This window comes from Staurois parvus, unplaced genomic scaffold (assembly GCF_062004578.1).
Source record: "Staurois parvus isolate SC_StPar_1 unplaced genomic scaffold, SC_StPar_1.0 ptg000154l, whole genome shotgun sequence".
In the NCBI taxonomy this organism is placed as follows: Eukaryota; Metazoa; Chordata; class Amphibia; order Anura; family Ranidae; genus Staurois; species Staurois parvus.
The window spans coordinates 25513162-25529922 of NW_028317950.1; the positions used below are offsets into that span (position 1 = coordinate 25513162).

Below are 16761 nucleotides of genomic sequence, written 5' to 3' on the forward strand. Positions count from 1 at the left end.
GTAAGTTCTGGTTTGCAAGATAAGCAATCAAATCTGCAGCCTGTGAAACACAGAACAAACCTAAACAACTGCAAACAGCCAGAATGAATACAGTGAGCCCAGAACTAAATTTACCTAATCCTAGTACCTAACTAGGAGGGTGCTACATTCATTATTATTTTTTTTTATTGCCTGACTTGCACTGGCTTTTTATATTACTTGGGAAGTACATTGGTGAGATCTCCCTGCCATAGTTCCTGTCAACCCACCTGGGAGTTTTTGGGGTTACTGCTGACCACCTGTTGTATGCCAACGGACTACTTCCATAACATAAAGTAAAACTCCTGCATGGATGGTAGACATTTCTCGTTAGGTCACAGTACGTGTACAGACTCTACCCAGGTGAATCATATTTCAAATTTGCTCATGGCATGTCATAGAATGGGGATTAAAACCTACATGGAGATGGCTGCATTTTTCACATTTTGACTCATTCAGTAAGCCCAATTATATATCCATATATCAGTAGAAACAAGGTTCTTGTTGTCTACATACTATCATTCTCATTCATTGGAAGCCTCACCTGGGACCCATTTACCCCTTGGGTTCCTGGTAATCCTGGCTCACCCTGTTCACCCTGGGTGCAGAGAAGAGACGAATGTTAAAAAGGGTAACTGCTCACAATGGACAGAGTAAAAACCAAATCATCCTATCAGAATTTTGCATTTTGCTTTGATAGACCAAAATGATTATTTAAAGACTGTGTGTATATATATATATATATATATATATATATATTTTTTTTTTTTTTTATTTTATTTTATTTTTTTCAGTTGCAACTCCTGTAAAAACTTTTATCTGGTTTAGGATAAAGTGGTGTGGAGTTGGATCACTTTTAATTGCCGTTTATAACACCACTGGGATTTGTTTTTCTTGCTTCCTTGCCATTGAACTGCTTGTAGGTAAGATCCTGAAAAATTGCATGACAACACTAAGCTGGTGATATTTTATTGAATTTTTCAAGGATTGGACATCAATGCATTTTGTGAATCTGCATCCCTTTCATCAGTACTATAACTGTGGGAGTGCTGTACAATATAACAACAAAGTAAAAGCTTATTTTAACTAGATTTTACAAGTGTCACTGAAATACGAAGTGAGGAGAAATCTTCCAGTGTTGCACCCACTCCGGTGACAACTGTCAAAGGTGGGATCTGCCCTCACATTAAGCAGATTTCATCCCATTTTCCTGATATTTTTCTGGGTCAGGAGGTGAGGTGGAAATACCCCTAATGAAACATATCCGAAAAAAAAATCTATCTTTGCTCCATTTTATCTAAAACTAGATAAAACATTTGGCAGGAGTTACCCTTAAAATAGGTCACAATAATATGTAAATGGATCGCTACAGTGGGGAAAAAACGGTAACTCCCGTTTGACGCTGATATAAAAACTTAGAGAAGCTATAAATTGTTGTCAGATGCTGGGTCATGCATAAATCATAAGAAAACTGAATTATTTATAAGAAATTTTTAAACAGAATAGGTGCTGTCCACTAGTTTAAATATAAGAGTCTGCTGGACTGTGCAAAATAATGATATGATATTGGGACCATAGGCATTCAAGTATATAGCAAATGGTTTTATACGTTTTTTTTTACGTATAATAAATAAATGTTACATTTTTAACAAACACTGAGAATTTGGCTGAAACTTCATGTAACAATTGATAGTAAGAAAGATGGATATATTGTTTTGAAAAATTGTGATTGGTGACAAAGTGGTTACTTTGAGGGGAATTTACTAAGACTGGAGCAGAGAAAAACTGGAACATCTGTGCATGCCAACCAATCAGCTTCTAGCTTTCATTTTCAAAGCTCAACTTAACAAGCTGAAGATAAAAGCTAATTGGTTACCATGCACAGCTGCTCCAGAGTCTGTCTGCTCCAGTTTTAGTAAATTTGCCATTTTGTGTACAAATTAAATCATAATTGTAACCAAGTTTACACTCAGTTATTTCCAATTGAGGAACTCTAAAGATTCCTTGGATCAGAGAGGACATAAGATGCTATAAAAACTTACAGCCATGTAAAGTGTACTTACCTCTGGACCGGGGGGGCCCCGTGGCCCTGGAACACCTGCTTCACCCTGAAGATTTAAGGTAACGCTACATGAGGGAACAATTTCTCCAAGCCATAGTAATGCACAGAAAATTTCTATAATGAAAGCACTTTAAGTCATTGTACTAAATACTTTCATGTAATCTTTTCACTGACTTACAATTGGCCCTGGAATCCCTTGAAATCCCTGAGCTCCTTTCATCCCCTTCTGCCCCTAAAACATAAAAGAAAATTAAATAAGATGAATTTAAAGGCATGCTATAACTTGCTTTGGCAACCAGTGCTACAGAATACACATTAATGTTTTTGTCTTCATAGAAAAATGTTTTTGTCTTCAGATGTGCAGGAACACTACACAGCACTTGAGTTTCTCTTTCTGGCACAGCCAAGTCTGTTCAGATGAAAAGTCGGTCTCTGACTTTGTTATTATCAACAATAAACTACAGTCATTTAAAAAAACAAAAAAAAAGTTTTCTGAAATGAAAAACTGTGTTGCTCTCAGACAAAAATCAGATTTCAACTTATAATCTGAATATGTAAGTTTGATTAGTATTTGTGAGGCATGACAGCCACTCCATTTAAGTTCATTATGTAATTTGTGCTCAAAACATGTCCTTATTAACATGTAAGAAAAAATACCCTTTGTGGGTCCAACCAAACACCTCTTTTAAGACAGATATGTTGGCTGCCATTGCCGAGAAATGCTGAGAGCATCTTGGAGCATACATTTTAAATGTTGACAGGTTTGATAAATACTACCTGGACTCCTGAAAGTCCTGGAGGACCCGGCTCTCCCTTCTCTCCCTATAACCAGAAACAGGTTCTACGTTAGAATTAGTTCTGATAACATAATATACAATTCTAGTACTCAACTGCCCTCCACTGCAACTAATCAAGCACAGAGCATACTTAAGTAGCTGCTTAACAAGCTACAGTAGCTGGGAAATTACAGAAATTATGTAATACATATCACTTCCAGGTTCACTAGTCGCAGGTGGGATTGGGGAACAGATGTTCCCTGATCACCTCCTGCTCTCTATTGCACAGCTATTTACTGGCTTAGGCTCCCTGGAAGTTACGTTGTGCCTCTGTTTGATGTATAAAACTTACTGCAGTGAAACTGACTTTGCAAAGAAACAAAATGCCAACAACTGACAGCTGCAGCTGCTTATTTCTGTCCCCAGATTCCCTTCATCTATACCATATCCTTATCCTAGATGAGGGTCTGGTATAGATGTTAATGGGGAATCACACTGGTTGAGGTTCCCCCTAAAAACAAACCAGACCCATTATTTAAGAGGGTCTGGTAAGGATGTCAAAAGGCTCCCTTGCAAAAAAAAAAAAGGCATGGGTTCCTTCCCAAATGCCATACTAAACCCTTTGCCACCCCCCCTTCCTGGGCCAGGTTGCATGCTTGGATAAGGATCTTGTGCAAATTTCTTTAGGGTGCGGGGGCCCCAGACTTTTTAATTTTTTTTTATTTCTGTGTGATGCCCTCACTTAAAGCAGAGCTCCACCCAAAAAGGGAAGTTCCGCTTTAAGGACTGCTGTCCCGCTCCCCATTAAGGATTGGCACCTTTGGGGGGCGGGGGGGGGGAGCGGGTACCAGAATTTGACAGGTACCCGCACCCACTTCCGGTCCGATCGCCTAGGCGATTGGAAGCGGAATGTGTCCTCCCTCTCTCCCTCCTTGTAGTCTTTTGGGACATGTGACAGGTCCCAGAAGACTACAGGGCCATTCAGGAAGTGCAGTGCTACCCGCGCATGCTCAGTGGGTACCCAGCTGTGAAGCCACAAGCTATCACAGCCAGGTGCCCACACTGAAGATGCTGGCCTCCTGGAATACAGGACGGCCGGTGAAACGGGTTGCTGGGGACACACCGCTGGACCGAGGGACAGGTAAGTGGCTGTTTTTGAAAAGTCAGCAGCTACAGTTTTTGTACCTGCTGACTTTTATTTTTTGACAGCGTGAGTGGAACGCCACTTTAAAATCCATGCCAGAATACCAAACAGAATTTGGGGGCCCTATGCTATTTTTTTTAGTGAGGTCTTTTAAAATTCATACAAGATCTGGTATGCTGGTAGCTAAGCACTCAGCAGGTGCCTGAATGTACTGTTTCCTTAACTACCACTGACAACAGAAAAAGGAAGCGGTCATATACAGTATAGTAGCAGGAGAAAACCTCTATACTTTATATGAATTCAGCTCCTGCTGAACCTGGTTTGGGACTGAACTGGGAGCTCATCCCTAGAATCTAAAAATTAAAGTGCAAACTAGTTCAACAATTACACCTCAGTTTTAGGAGAATTTCATTTATTTTAAATAGAAAAGGTGCTGTATTTAAGTTTACATTTTAAGCTGATCAGTTTAGATTGTAAGCTCTCCCAAGCAAGGCCCTCTGTATTGAATTGTATTGTAACTGTCCCTCCATTTTGTAAAGCGCTGCGCAAACTGTTTCTGCTATATAAATCCTGTATAGTAATAATAATAATAGTTGTTACCTTTATTCCTTTGATTCCTTCTTCCCCGCAGAACCCAGGAGATCCAAAGAAACCCTACAACAAATGCACAAAAGTGATGAGTAAAATTTCTCCCTATTCTTGGCTACACACAATGTAATCTTTACTACTTTAAAGAGATGCTGTCACTTTGATATAAAATAAATGACCACTCTCACAGTCCCTGCTGTCACTACCCTCTGTATTCTTGAGATTCCACTACTTGAAGTGTCTTCTGTATCCCACATTTGTTGGAGTGTTGAATGCCTGGTCCTCCACTGCTTTGTCTCCTCCTACCCTCCCTATGACACTACAGGTCATAGTAGTGACATCTGGGCTGGAGTAGGGAGCCATAGCACAGAGCAGTGGACCAGGCATCTGAATGGTGTCAGAGGCTGAAGCATTTTCAGGCAGCAGTACCTCAGGTATACAAAGGAATTATAAGTGCAATCAGCAAGACAGGTAAGTATGCAAAGACTTCTCTTGCAGAGAATTTTGTTTTTATATCAAGGAAAGAGGGTCACTTCAACTCTTTTGCTCCCAGGGTAGTTTTTTTTAACACATATGTTAAAGTGTACATTAGTTTAGTTAAAACCTCCAAAAACATATTTTATAAATGCAGAGACCCTGGAGAATAAAATGGTTGTAGCATTTTTTTGTCACACAGTATTAGAGCACATGTTTATCAAAAAATGCACTAAAGATATTTTTATTGCACAAATATTTGCTGATCATCTTCTGCTCTCCCCGCTGACACCGGCCTTGGCCATCCCAGCACCCAGTAGGGGCAGCAGAGCCTGTGCTAAATGGGGATGTGATGTCCGGTGGTGAGGATAAAAAGCTAACAGTCAGCTGAACAGATGACTCCAGACAGTAAAACGGTTAAAGCAAACATGTCATCAGTGAAGTAAGAAGGCTGACACTGGTGACCTCTCCTAAAAATGCTAGTTGCATGTAATGTTAATCCAATGGCTTCAACACTTTCTGAGTCTCTGACCTGGAACAAGTATGCAGTCAAGTATGCAGCTCCATTTCACGTGGGAAATTGCCAATTCTGCAGCCATGTGATACTGTATTTATGTGTGTTAGTGAAATCAGGACTGCACACCTGTTAATACTCTAATTTCAGAAAACATAAAGGGTGTTTTAATTCTGATGAGAATGTGTCCTAACAAAACTCGTAATATATAGTTATATATATTATGAGTTAGCACTCCAAAAACCAAATTATCGTTGCAGATCGCATATTTTGTACAAATAAATAAAATTCATTGAATAGTTATAATATACCTCTCATATACCAGGGATAAGGCATGGTCTATGGGAATGCAAAAGCTTCTTTACGCAGGTCAACTGATCGTTAAATTCAGGTCAAATGCACCTGTCAAAGAATTCTGAATGATCCCAGAATCGTCTTGAACTAATGCCATTGACACAAGCCCAAAGCCCGTCAATACAGGCCCTTATGTTTGTGTGGAAGAATGGGCCAAAATCACACCTGAGCAATGCATGTGACTAGTTTCTCCATACAGAAGAAGTCTTGAAGCTGTCACTACCAACAAAGCATTTTGTACGAAGTATTAAATAAATTGCAGTTAGCGTGTTCAATACTTTTTCCCTGTGTGATTCCATTTTATCACACATAACTTAATTTATGAACTTATTTATTTTGGTTTCTTTGTATGTATGGATTGCATGGGTTGTTACCAAAATGTGGTACAAATTTCATGTCAATAGCACCTTTAGAAATATATTTACTGAGAAAAATGGTGTTGTGTTCAATACTTATTTTACTGTATATTATCTGCTGCAATAATATTATGTTTGGTGTGTGTCGATATATAAGTATACATTTATGTTTGTGAGCTGAACATTTTGATTGTAAAACATTAAATAACATTACAAACACAGTTTAGTGAATCAATACTATTTTATGTAAGAATTGTTGAATACGTGAGGTAGGACCTTGGGAAGAACTGTCTTTGTGGCTGAAGAATAGTCAGCATTCTGTCTGACTGTGAAGGCGCACAGCATGACACTGCCTGAGGGCGGAGCCAGCAGCTGACTGGTCAAAGTATCACTTCCAAACTATAGGGAGTTCAAGCTGCCTCTCCAAAGAGGTGCCTGGGGCTACAATCTCAACTTGTCATCTTAAAGTGAGAAGTCTGACTATCCAGGACTGAACATGAGAAAAGTGTGTGCAAAGCCAACAGAAGACAAATTTAGAAACATTTCTGAGAACTCACTTCATCTCCCTTTTCACCGGAGGGACCTTGATCACCTTTGAAGCCTTGCGGCCCCTGATAAAAAAAGGAGACACATTTAGTGACCTTGGATATAAAGCTATGCATGATCCAACAGTAGAATAATTTGATTTAGTGAAAGGTCAGTGCGTCCATACTGGCTTTGCTAAAAAAAAACAAGCCAACTGTTTTCCCCTATAGCAATGTGCTGGAGGTGTCCACTGATATCCATAAAGTGAAGACAGATGCTTATCTGATTTATTGCACTTCTTGCATATTATATTACTAAGTACAGACGCCACCACAAATGTGCTCACATGCTAGGGTTACAGTGCCCTGTTCATGCCAGTAGTCACCATCCGCTATACAGCAGAGACACGTTGGATATATTTTCAAGCAATAAAAATGTTTCTATGTGTCATAAAACACTTGTATCCCTTGGCCTAAATTTTGGACACTGAATGTTGTCAGACTAACAGTTTTACATGCACTCAGATTTATCAAAATCAATGAAAAAAATATCAGATCTATCTTTTTCTTTAGAGCCCAACTGAAGTCTCACATTTTATCTTCTTTTTATAGTCCTGTCCAGCAAATGTTATCACTCAATTATTTTCACTTGGAAATGCTTTAAAATGAATGCCTTGTTCTCTCAGTATAAATCCACTTCCTGTCCTCCACCTCCAGTGATCTATGTTGGCATAGGTGAGTACTGGCCACATCCCTCATCAAAAGCATCCTATAGTGTGAAGACAGACAGGGGGTGTATCTGCCCAGGTCTGACTTGGAGATTACTGATGAGTAAACATGTGCAATTAGTTTTGTTCCGAATCGAAATTCGGACAAAATTTTTGTTATTTGGAAATTCGGATGTATCCAAATTTCAGAACCACGATAGTAAAGAATTTCAACAAAGCCTAAATAAATTATAACAAAACTAATTATCTAAATTTTAATTTGAAAATGAACTAGAATTTGAAAATGAACTTGAATGAGAAAATATTGCAATAAATACAGTAAGGTATAAAAGTGAAGTAAGATGATGATTCCTACTTAGGCTGCTTTACAGAATAGAACAGAATAAAACAAAATAGAAAAAAATAAAAAAGAATAGAATAAAACGTAATAGAACAGAATAAAAAATAAAGGAATGGAATAGAAAATAAAAGAATATAATATAGTAGAATAGAAAATAAAATAATGGAATAGAAAAAAAAGGAACAGATTAGAGTAAAATAAAATAAAACAAACATATCCGTCTTCCAAAATTCATATTTCAAAATTCAAAGTTTTGAATCAATTTGAAAATAACGAATATACAAAACAAATCTGAATATATGAAACAAATTCTAAAAATGAATAATTCTAGCATACGTGGGATACAACAAAACACAATTATTACCTGAAGGAATGAATCTGAAACAAATTTTTCCGTTGTGTTCTCTAGTGATGAGCTGAAATGTGTTCAAATCCTAGTCTGAACACACCTGAGTGAGCCCATTAGACAGCTGTTACTGGGCCAATCATTTGTGTCTACAGTATATACAATAGGCATAGTATACATGTAGCTGCAGGGTGGGACATGTGTCAGCTGCTTACGATTGTCCCAGTACAGTGCATGTCATTTCGTGATATTTATGGTGCTCATGTGCCAACAGAAATATGTTTTTCACTTTTCTGCCTTTAACTGCAATCCCTAGCCAGTATTCCCAGTACTACTCTTTGCCTATGTATTACTCCTTTCTTAGGTCACTGCCCAACATCAGACATCGCTCCCTCCTTGCATACCTTTGGTCCTGGTATTCCAGGTGATCCCACTTTACCATCTAATCCTGGAGTGCCGTCTTTCCCGGGAATGCCAGCTACTCCTTGAACTCCAGGTATTCCTGGAAGCCCCTGCAAAAAGTTAATGACGAGTGATCATTGTGGTAGTGACAGTGAGAGACAGGAGTGTACAAAACGGATCAGTGATACAGCTAGAATCACACATCACAATGTTGGCCACCCACAGTACAAACATTTTCATATCAGCCATGTTATTTCATTAGGGTTGGTCATATGTGTCACATGACACTGCCACACACGTGCCTTACATTTTTACCATGTGATTGCTTTTTAGAAGCAAATACAGTCATGGCCTAAAATATTGGCACCCATGCATTTCTGTCAGATGATGCAGCACTTCGCCCAGAAAATTGTTGCAATTACAAATGTTTTGGCATTCTCATGTTTATTTCTTTTGTTTGTGTTGGTATGATGTAAAATAGTGGAGAAGCAAAAACCCAAATCAGACACATTCCACACAAAATTCCAAAAATGGACTGGACAAAATTATTGGCACCTTCTCAAAAATGTAAGAAATAATTTCATTCTATGTTTGTGATGCTCCTGCAATTTGAAATTAAACTCATTTGTATCAATTAACTGGTACTGACAATATAGAAATCACACCGGCAACCAGTTAAAATGGTGAAAAATTGACTCCAGCAAAGAATTATCTGAGGATTTGAGAACAAAATTTGTGGAAAAGCATGGGCAATCTCAAGATTACAAGTCAATCTCCACAGATCTTAATGTTCCTGTGTTCACTGTAAGCAACATTGTCAAGATATTTAGATCCCATGGCACTGTAGCTAATCTCCCTGGCGTGGACAAAAGAAAAACTGAAAAGATTGCAACAAAGAATTATTTGAATGGTGGATAAAGAACCTTGATCGACTTCCAAACAAATTGAAGTTGACCTTCAGGCACAAAGTACAACTGTGTCAGCTCGCACTATACGTTGCAATCTGAATGAAAAGGGACGCTATGGTAGGAGACCCAGAAGGACCCCACTGCTGACACAGAAACATAAAAAAGCCAGATTGGAGTTTGCCAAAATTTACCTGAGGAAGCAAAAATCCTTTTGGGATAATGTGCTGTGGACAGATGAAACAAAATTACAGCTTTTTGGTAAAGCCCATCATTCTACTGTTTCAGAAAAAGCAATGAGGCCTTTAAAGAAAAGAATACAGTCCCTACAGTCAAACATGGTGGAGGTTCACTGCGGTTTTGGGGTTGTGTGGCTGCTTCAGGCACTGGATGTCTTGACCAAGTGCATGGCATTATGAAATCTGAACACTACCCAAGAATTCTGGGGTGCAATGTAGGGCCCAGTGTCAGAAAGAATGGTCTCCACCAGAGGTCATAGTACATACATACATACAGTAGGATAATGACTCAAAGCACACATCAAGAGGCACCCAGAAATGGTTTAAGACAAAGTGCTGGAGAGTAGTGAACTGGCCAGAAATGAGTCCAGATCTCAGTCCCATAGAGCACCTGTGGAGAGATCTCAAAACAGCAGTTGGGAAAAGGGCCCCATCCAATCTGAGAGACCTGGAGCAGTTGGTGAAAGAAGAGTGGTCCAGAATTCCAGTAGAGAGGTGTAAGAAACTCATTGATGGTTACAGGAAGCGATTGATTTCAGTTATTTTTTCCAAGGGGTGTGCTACCAAATATTAAATCGAGGATGCCAACAATTTTGGCCAGTACATTTTTGGTGTTTTGCGTGAAACGTGTCAATTTTGGTTTTTTGTTTCTCCACTTTTTTGTGTCATACCAATACAAACAAAATACATAAACATCAGAATGCCTAAACATTTGAAATTTCAACAATTTTCTGAACGAAGATGTAGATTATTAGACAGAAATGCAGGGGTGCCAATATTTTTGGCCATGACTGTAGGTAAGAATGAATACAATAATAATACACATACTAACAGAGAATTTCAAATTGAAAACACAATCAGGCTGTGAACTACATATCTACAGCACTGCTATTCAAAAGAACAGTTTTAACTATTTGTATTCACTGATTTCAGCAGCTACTTGTTTTAAATCAATATTCTATTCTTTACTTAGACTATAAATGGCAGAAGCTGGTTATTACTGAAGCTGGTTAAAGGACAGGTTCACCTTTGGAACATGTTACATGTTCCACTCATTTTTAGGGTGGAACATGTTCCCAGAGCTGCAGTTGCGCCCGCAACCCCCAATCACCCCCCCCCCCGTGACAGATAGTAGAGGGAGAAGTCTTCCCGTACTAACTGTAAAACAGCGCGGCCGTGAGAGGCTCCGCCCACACAGCTGTGTTATTCATTCATGCACACAACTCCCGACAGCCTTAGCGGCTGTGAGCTTGTAGTTTTCAATGAACTACCATGGCGCTGTGGAGCACCGTGGTAGTTCATTGAAGCTTCCAGTCAGTATATCTGCTTGCTTGTACATCCCGTTCAGCAAGCAGTTATTCTGAGAGGTCTACAGGAGATCTACATGGCATCAGCGATCTACTGATCGCTGGTGCAATGCTTTCCAGTTTCCTTTGGATGAAAATAATAAATGCACATTTTTTTACCTGAAAAAAAATGTGCATTTATTATTTTTGTCCAAAAGGTGAACTTATCCTTTAAAGCAGGCCATAGACGAGTTGAAAATCAATAGTTATGTTGATCGAAAAACGAAAATAGCTCATAAGACTTTGCCATCAATAATTTTGATTTTCTAAAAATGAAAAAAAAAAAAAAAAAAATGTTGGATCAGGTATGTTCAATTGCGGCACAAAAATCGTGCGTCACAGAAATCACACTAATCATATAAAAAACGCATGATTGGACGATTGACATGACTTTCATTCATTTTACAACTCGTTTATGGTCGGATTAAGACTGAAGGGTCTTGACAGGCTGGAGCTCTTCAGCTTGTACTGACCGGAATTTAAAGTAGAATTAAATTTAAAAATAATTTAAAAAATGGCTGCAAGGTAGGATTGGTCTGTTCTGCTATAAACCCTTCTCCCTGCCTGTCAGTGTTTATATTTCTGAATGTACACTGATCCACACATGCGCAGCTCAGTCTACATTTACAACACAGTGCTGGGTCAAGACAATGTGACTCTTGTGCACATGTGCAGGAGTGATGACATCGCAGCCCAGCCAATCAAAAGAGACCACAACCGGAAGGAAGACCGAGAGAAGGTAGAAGTGCACATGACCAACTGAAGAGCTGGTAGCGCAGCTCTAGAGGGGATTTCATCCAAGGCAGGTCTGCCATGTGTTAATTTGCACTGCATACAAGCTCAAAATGGATAAAAGCTCCTGGGGGTCCATTTTTATTATTTTTATATTTTTTCCAAAGGTTTAAAGAATGTTTCCCCAACATTTCATATTGTTGTACCATGTACTCATGTTAGAAAGTAGTATCCTGTTGACTTTGTATTGCTTCCTATGTGTGATATACCTGGTGATCCTGCCAGCCTCCCTGATTTCCCATTTCAAACTGACCACACTAGGCATAAAAGCTAATCTGTCCCTGCATGGTTGCAACAGCCTGCTTGTGCTCCAATGGTCAGACTTGTGCTGACATGCCTCCCTGCACAACCATTCACTGGGAAGGTCAGTGTACTGCTGTTTTTGCACACCCACCTTTCTAATCCCCGTATGCAACTGAGAACAGAGATTATGTGATGACTTATAAAACAAGATATATAAATATATACAGAGTGTACATACACCCCTCCCACCCCAATGTTTTGCTTTTCTTTTCTATTTTAAACTGAATAACTGAATGGGTTGTAAGGGTTCGCATATGCTTTAAGTCTCTTGCTGTTCTGATGACTACAGTGAAGTGAAATAAGGGGAAATCTCTTTAGTTGAATAAACACTGGACAGAAGTTTAAACGTAATCATTCTAACATAAATGAGATTTTAAAAACTTGTTTTTGGCTGGAGTACTGCTTTAATTTCTACTACTTGATCTTCAACTTCATTTCATAAGGAGAATTCTTACCATGGTGCCATGCTGTCCTTTAATACCTGGCCACCCTGGAGGTCCAGTCATTCCCTGTAAATGAAAAGAAAAACCTTATGAGATAAATTGTAAACTATTTCTGGGTAGGAAGTAATGCTGTACAGAGACACTAGATGGTGACAGTAGGTTAGAAAGTAACCCAAAAACCAAAAGGTATTTCTTTAATGGAAACTTTTCCAACATTCGTATACAGCCCTTCATGGACTATTATTATTATACAGCTTAAAGTATTATTACAATTGTTTTCAAAATACTTAGAGAATATTTGTTGTGAAAAACACAAAGTAAAACTTAGAATTTTTTTGATTGAGGTAGATTTTTTTTTTTCAACAAAATACATGCATATCCATGAATCTTTTGGTCTATCTATAGGCGCTAAGGCAGTTGTTTGCATTGTTTTAGTGTATAAGAGAATGATTAGTGTTGGTTTGTGTTTTTTTTTTCTTGTGTTTTTTTCCTTTCTTTTTTTGTTTGTTTGTCTTGCAATCAAGGGAGTTTAAAGTGTTACTAAACCTGGACCCTGGATTCTTTCTTAGATACACAGAATATAACTGGATACTAACATTTATAGGTAAAGTTGATCCAGGGAATATCCAATTGCCTCTCGGGCAGGGGCAAACTGACAACCTATGTGGCCCCCGGGCAATAGGGGATCATGGGGCCCCTGTGTCCTTGCCCAAACTCAAAAAAGCCTATGAAAAAGGTACCAGGGGCATCTCATGGGGCCCCCTACTGACCCCGGACCCTCGGGTAGTGCCCGAGTTTCCAAATGGTCAGTCTGCCCCTGCTCTCGGGGGATCAGGAAGGAATTTGTTTCCCAGCAGGAGCAAATTGGATCGTGCTTTGCTGGGGGTTTTTTGCCTTCCTCTGGATCAACTGTGGGTATAGGATTATAACTTTTTTTTTTAATTGTTGAACTGGATGGACTTTTGTCTTTTTTCAGCCATACTAACTATGTAACTATGTAACCCTGCATTCACTATATCTGGTCTCCCACAGCACACAGAACATGGAGTGCAGTTATTGTAGTAAATATAAACTGCTAATTACCTTTTCTCTTCAGCAGTATATAGCAGTCTTGTGACTTTGATCAGTGTCCAGATGAATATAGGTTAATCTTTTAGGAGTTTTCATTCTTCTCTGACTGTCCTATGAGGCTGCATGATTCCTGACCCTGTGTCTGGATAGTGTTGCCTGACCCTGTGCTGATCACATGCATTCTAATAAAAAAAAACCTCTCTAGCAATATACACCAAACTGAGCATGTGCAGCTTGTCCCCAAGGCTCTGTTCTATCAGCAGATGAGTTGGGGATGGTGGAAGAAGGGGAGGATCAGAGAAGACAGGATCAAACATCCTTTTTACTCAATGAGGATTAACCCCTTAGGTTCCACAGTGAGTATAACAAGCATGCTTTACTGCATATACAGACTGATTTTACTGTTGCAGGTTTAATAACACTTTAAATAAAGTCTATTAAGTGCAAGAAAAACTCCCTATAGAGAAATCAATCCAGTTTCTTGGTGATATCGACCATGCTACATTTAATAGCAAAAGTACTGCTAATTACCCCCCCCCCCCCCAACATATTTGGTGTTTTTTTTGTTTTTGGGGGAGTGGATACCGTTTTGTAACAGGTACTCGCTCCCAACTCCATAATTCTTGCCTAAGAGAGAATTATGTCACTTTGGCACACCCACCCACAACCTCCTGAGACAAAATCACATGTCCTAGGAGGCTGTGGGACCAATATGATGCAAGCACAGCTGGCTTTGAAACAGTAGAAAGTCACTACCAGCTTCCACAGCCAGGATGGTGGCACCTGGGATCTGAACACAGAACCAGCCCCAGAGTTTCTGTTTCTTAAAACTCAGCAGCTACAGTATTTTTAGATGCTGACTTTTAATTAAAAAAACAAAATGACTGGATTTCCTCTTTAAGAGGTAAACTTTCAGACTTTTTCTTACCGGTGTTCCAGGTCTTCCATGGATGCCAGGCAGACCTGGTGGTCCTCGACTTCTCTAAAAAGTACAACAAACAAACATTTTAAACTTAAACCCGTAAAAGATAAGTAACATTCAAAATAATGATATACCTTTGTGCAATGTGCATACACAGCCAAGAAAGTTCTATTGTACTGAATACAAATGACACCATGATTGAAAAAGAAGTATGGAATATATTCTACAAATGTTGGAAACATCGTAAAAGATGGAAAAGCTGAGCCAAAAAAAAAAGATACAATTAAAAAGTTCTTTCTCAAGTGACTCATCCATTACCTAGAGATATATTTAATATTCACAAATCTAACCCAGGCACTGGATGATGAACTCTATTAATAGGAATGATAAATTATTTCAATGAGTGTTGGTGTATTCGCTAAATACTAAACACACAACATTCTGGTTCTGGATATAAATACATGTGGGTATGTGTAATTTTATGTTATATTATACATCTACATACAGTGCCTTGAAAAAGTATTCATACCCCTTAAAATTTTCCACATGTTGTCATGTTACAACCAAAAACGTAAATGTATTTTATTGGGATTTTATGTAATAGACCAACAAAAAGTGGCACATAATTGTGAAGTGGAAGGAAAATGATAAATGGTTTTCAAAATTTTTTTACAAATAAATATCTGAAAAGTGTTGCGTACATTTGTTTTCAGCCCCCTTTACTCTCATACCCCTAACTTAAATCTAGTAGAACTAATTGACTTCAGAAGTCACCCAATAAGTAAATAGAGTCTACCTGTGTGTAATTTAATCTCCGTATAAATACAGCTGTTCTGTGAAGGCCTTAGAGGTTTGTTAGAGAACATTAGTGAACAAACAGCATCATGAAGGCCAAGGAACACACCAAACAGGTCAGGGATAAAGTTGTGAAGAAGTTTATAGCAGGGTTAGGTTATAAAAAAAATATCCCAAGCTTTGAACATTTCACGGAGCACTGTTCAATCCATCATCTGAAAATGGAAAGAGTATGGCACAACTGAAAACCTACCAAGACATGGCCATCCACCTAAACTGACAGGCTGAGCAAGGGTAGCATTAATCAGAGAAGCAGCCAAGAGGCCTATGGTAACTCTGGAGGAGCTACAGAGATCCACAGCTCAGGTGGGAGAATCTGTCCACAGGACAACTATTAGTTGTGCACTCCGCAAATCTGGCCTTTATGAAAGAGTGGCAAGAAGAAATCCATTGTTGAAAGAAAACCATAAGAAGTCCTATTTGCAGTTTGCGAGAAGCCATGTGGGGGACACAGCAAACATGTGGAAGAAGGTGCTCTGGTCAGATGAGACCAAAATTGAACTTTCTGGCTTAAAATCAAAATGCTATGTGTGGCGGGAAAACTAACACTGCACATCACTTTGAACACACCATCCCCACCTTGAAAAATGGTGGTGGAAGCATCATGTTGTGGAGATGCTTTTCTTCAGCAGGGGCAGGGAAGCTGGTCAGAGTTGGTGGGAAGATGGATGGAGCCAAATACAGGACAATCTTAGAAGAAAACCTGTTAGAGTCTGCAGAAGACTTGAGACTGGGGCGGAGGTTCACCTTCCAGAAGGACAACGACCCTAAACATACAGCCAGAGCTACAATGGAATGGTTTAGATCAAGGCATATTCATGTGTTACAATGGTCCAGTCACAGTCCAGACTTAAATCAAATTGAGAATCTGTGGAAAGACTTGAAAATTGCTGTTCACAGACGCTCTCCATCCAATCTGGCAAAGCTTGAGGTATTTTGCAAAGAAGAATGGGCAAACATTTCCCTCTATAGATGTACAAAACTGGTAGAGACATGCAGCTGTAATTGCAAAGGTGGTTCTACAAAGCATTGACTCAGGGGGGCTGAATACAAATGCAGGCCACACTTTTCAGATATTTATTTGTAAATAATTTTGAAAACCATTTATCACTTTCCTTCCACTTCACAATTATGTGCCACTTTGTGTTGATCTATCACATAAAATCCCAATATAATACATTTACGTTTTTGGCTGTAACATGACAAAATGTGGAAAATTTCAAGGGGTATGAATATTTTTCAAAGCACTGTACACATAT

General features: G+C 38.9%; 1 protein-coding gene across 1 annotated transcript in view; it reads right to left on the reverse strand.

The window, feature by feature from the left end:
* Nucleotides 1-16761, reverse strand: part of LOC149463689 (uncharacterized) — a 144871-nt gene that overhangs the window by 57013 nt on the left and 71097 nt on the right. Inside the window, exons 10-18 of the mRNA XM_089675332.1 lie at nt 14654-14707; nt 12667-12720; nt 8629-8736; nt 6844-6897; nt 4601-4654; nt 2858-2902; nt 2259-2312; nt 2082-2126; nt 563-616 (exon numbers count right to left, since the gene is read on the reverse strand). Coding sequence (XP_089531458.1) covers nt 563-616; nt 2082-2126; nt 2259-2312; nt 2858-2902; nt 4601-4654; nt 6844-6897; nt 8629-8736; nt 12667-12720; nt 14654-14707 — 522 coding nt within the window. The remainder of the gene's footprint in view (nt 1-562; nt 617-2081; nt 2127-2258; nt 2313-2857; nt 2903-4600; nt 4655-6843; nt 6898-8628; nt 8737-12666; nt 12721-14653; nt 14708-16761) is intronic.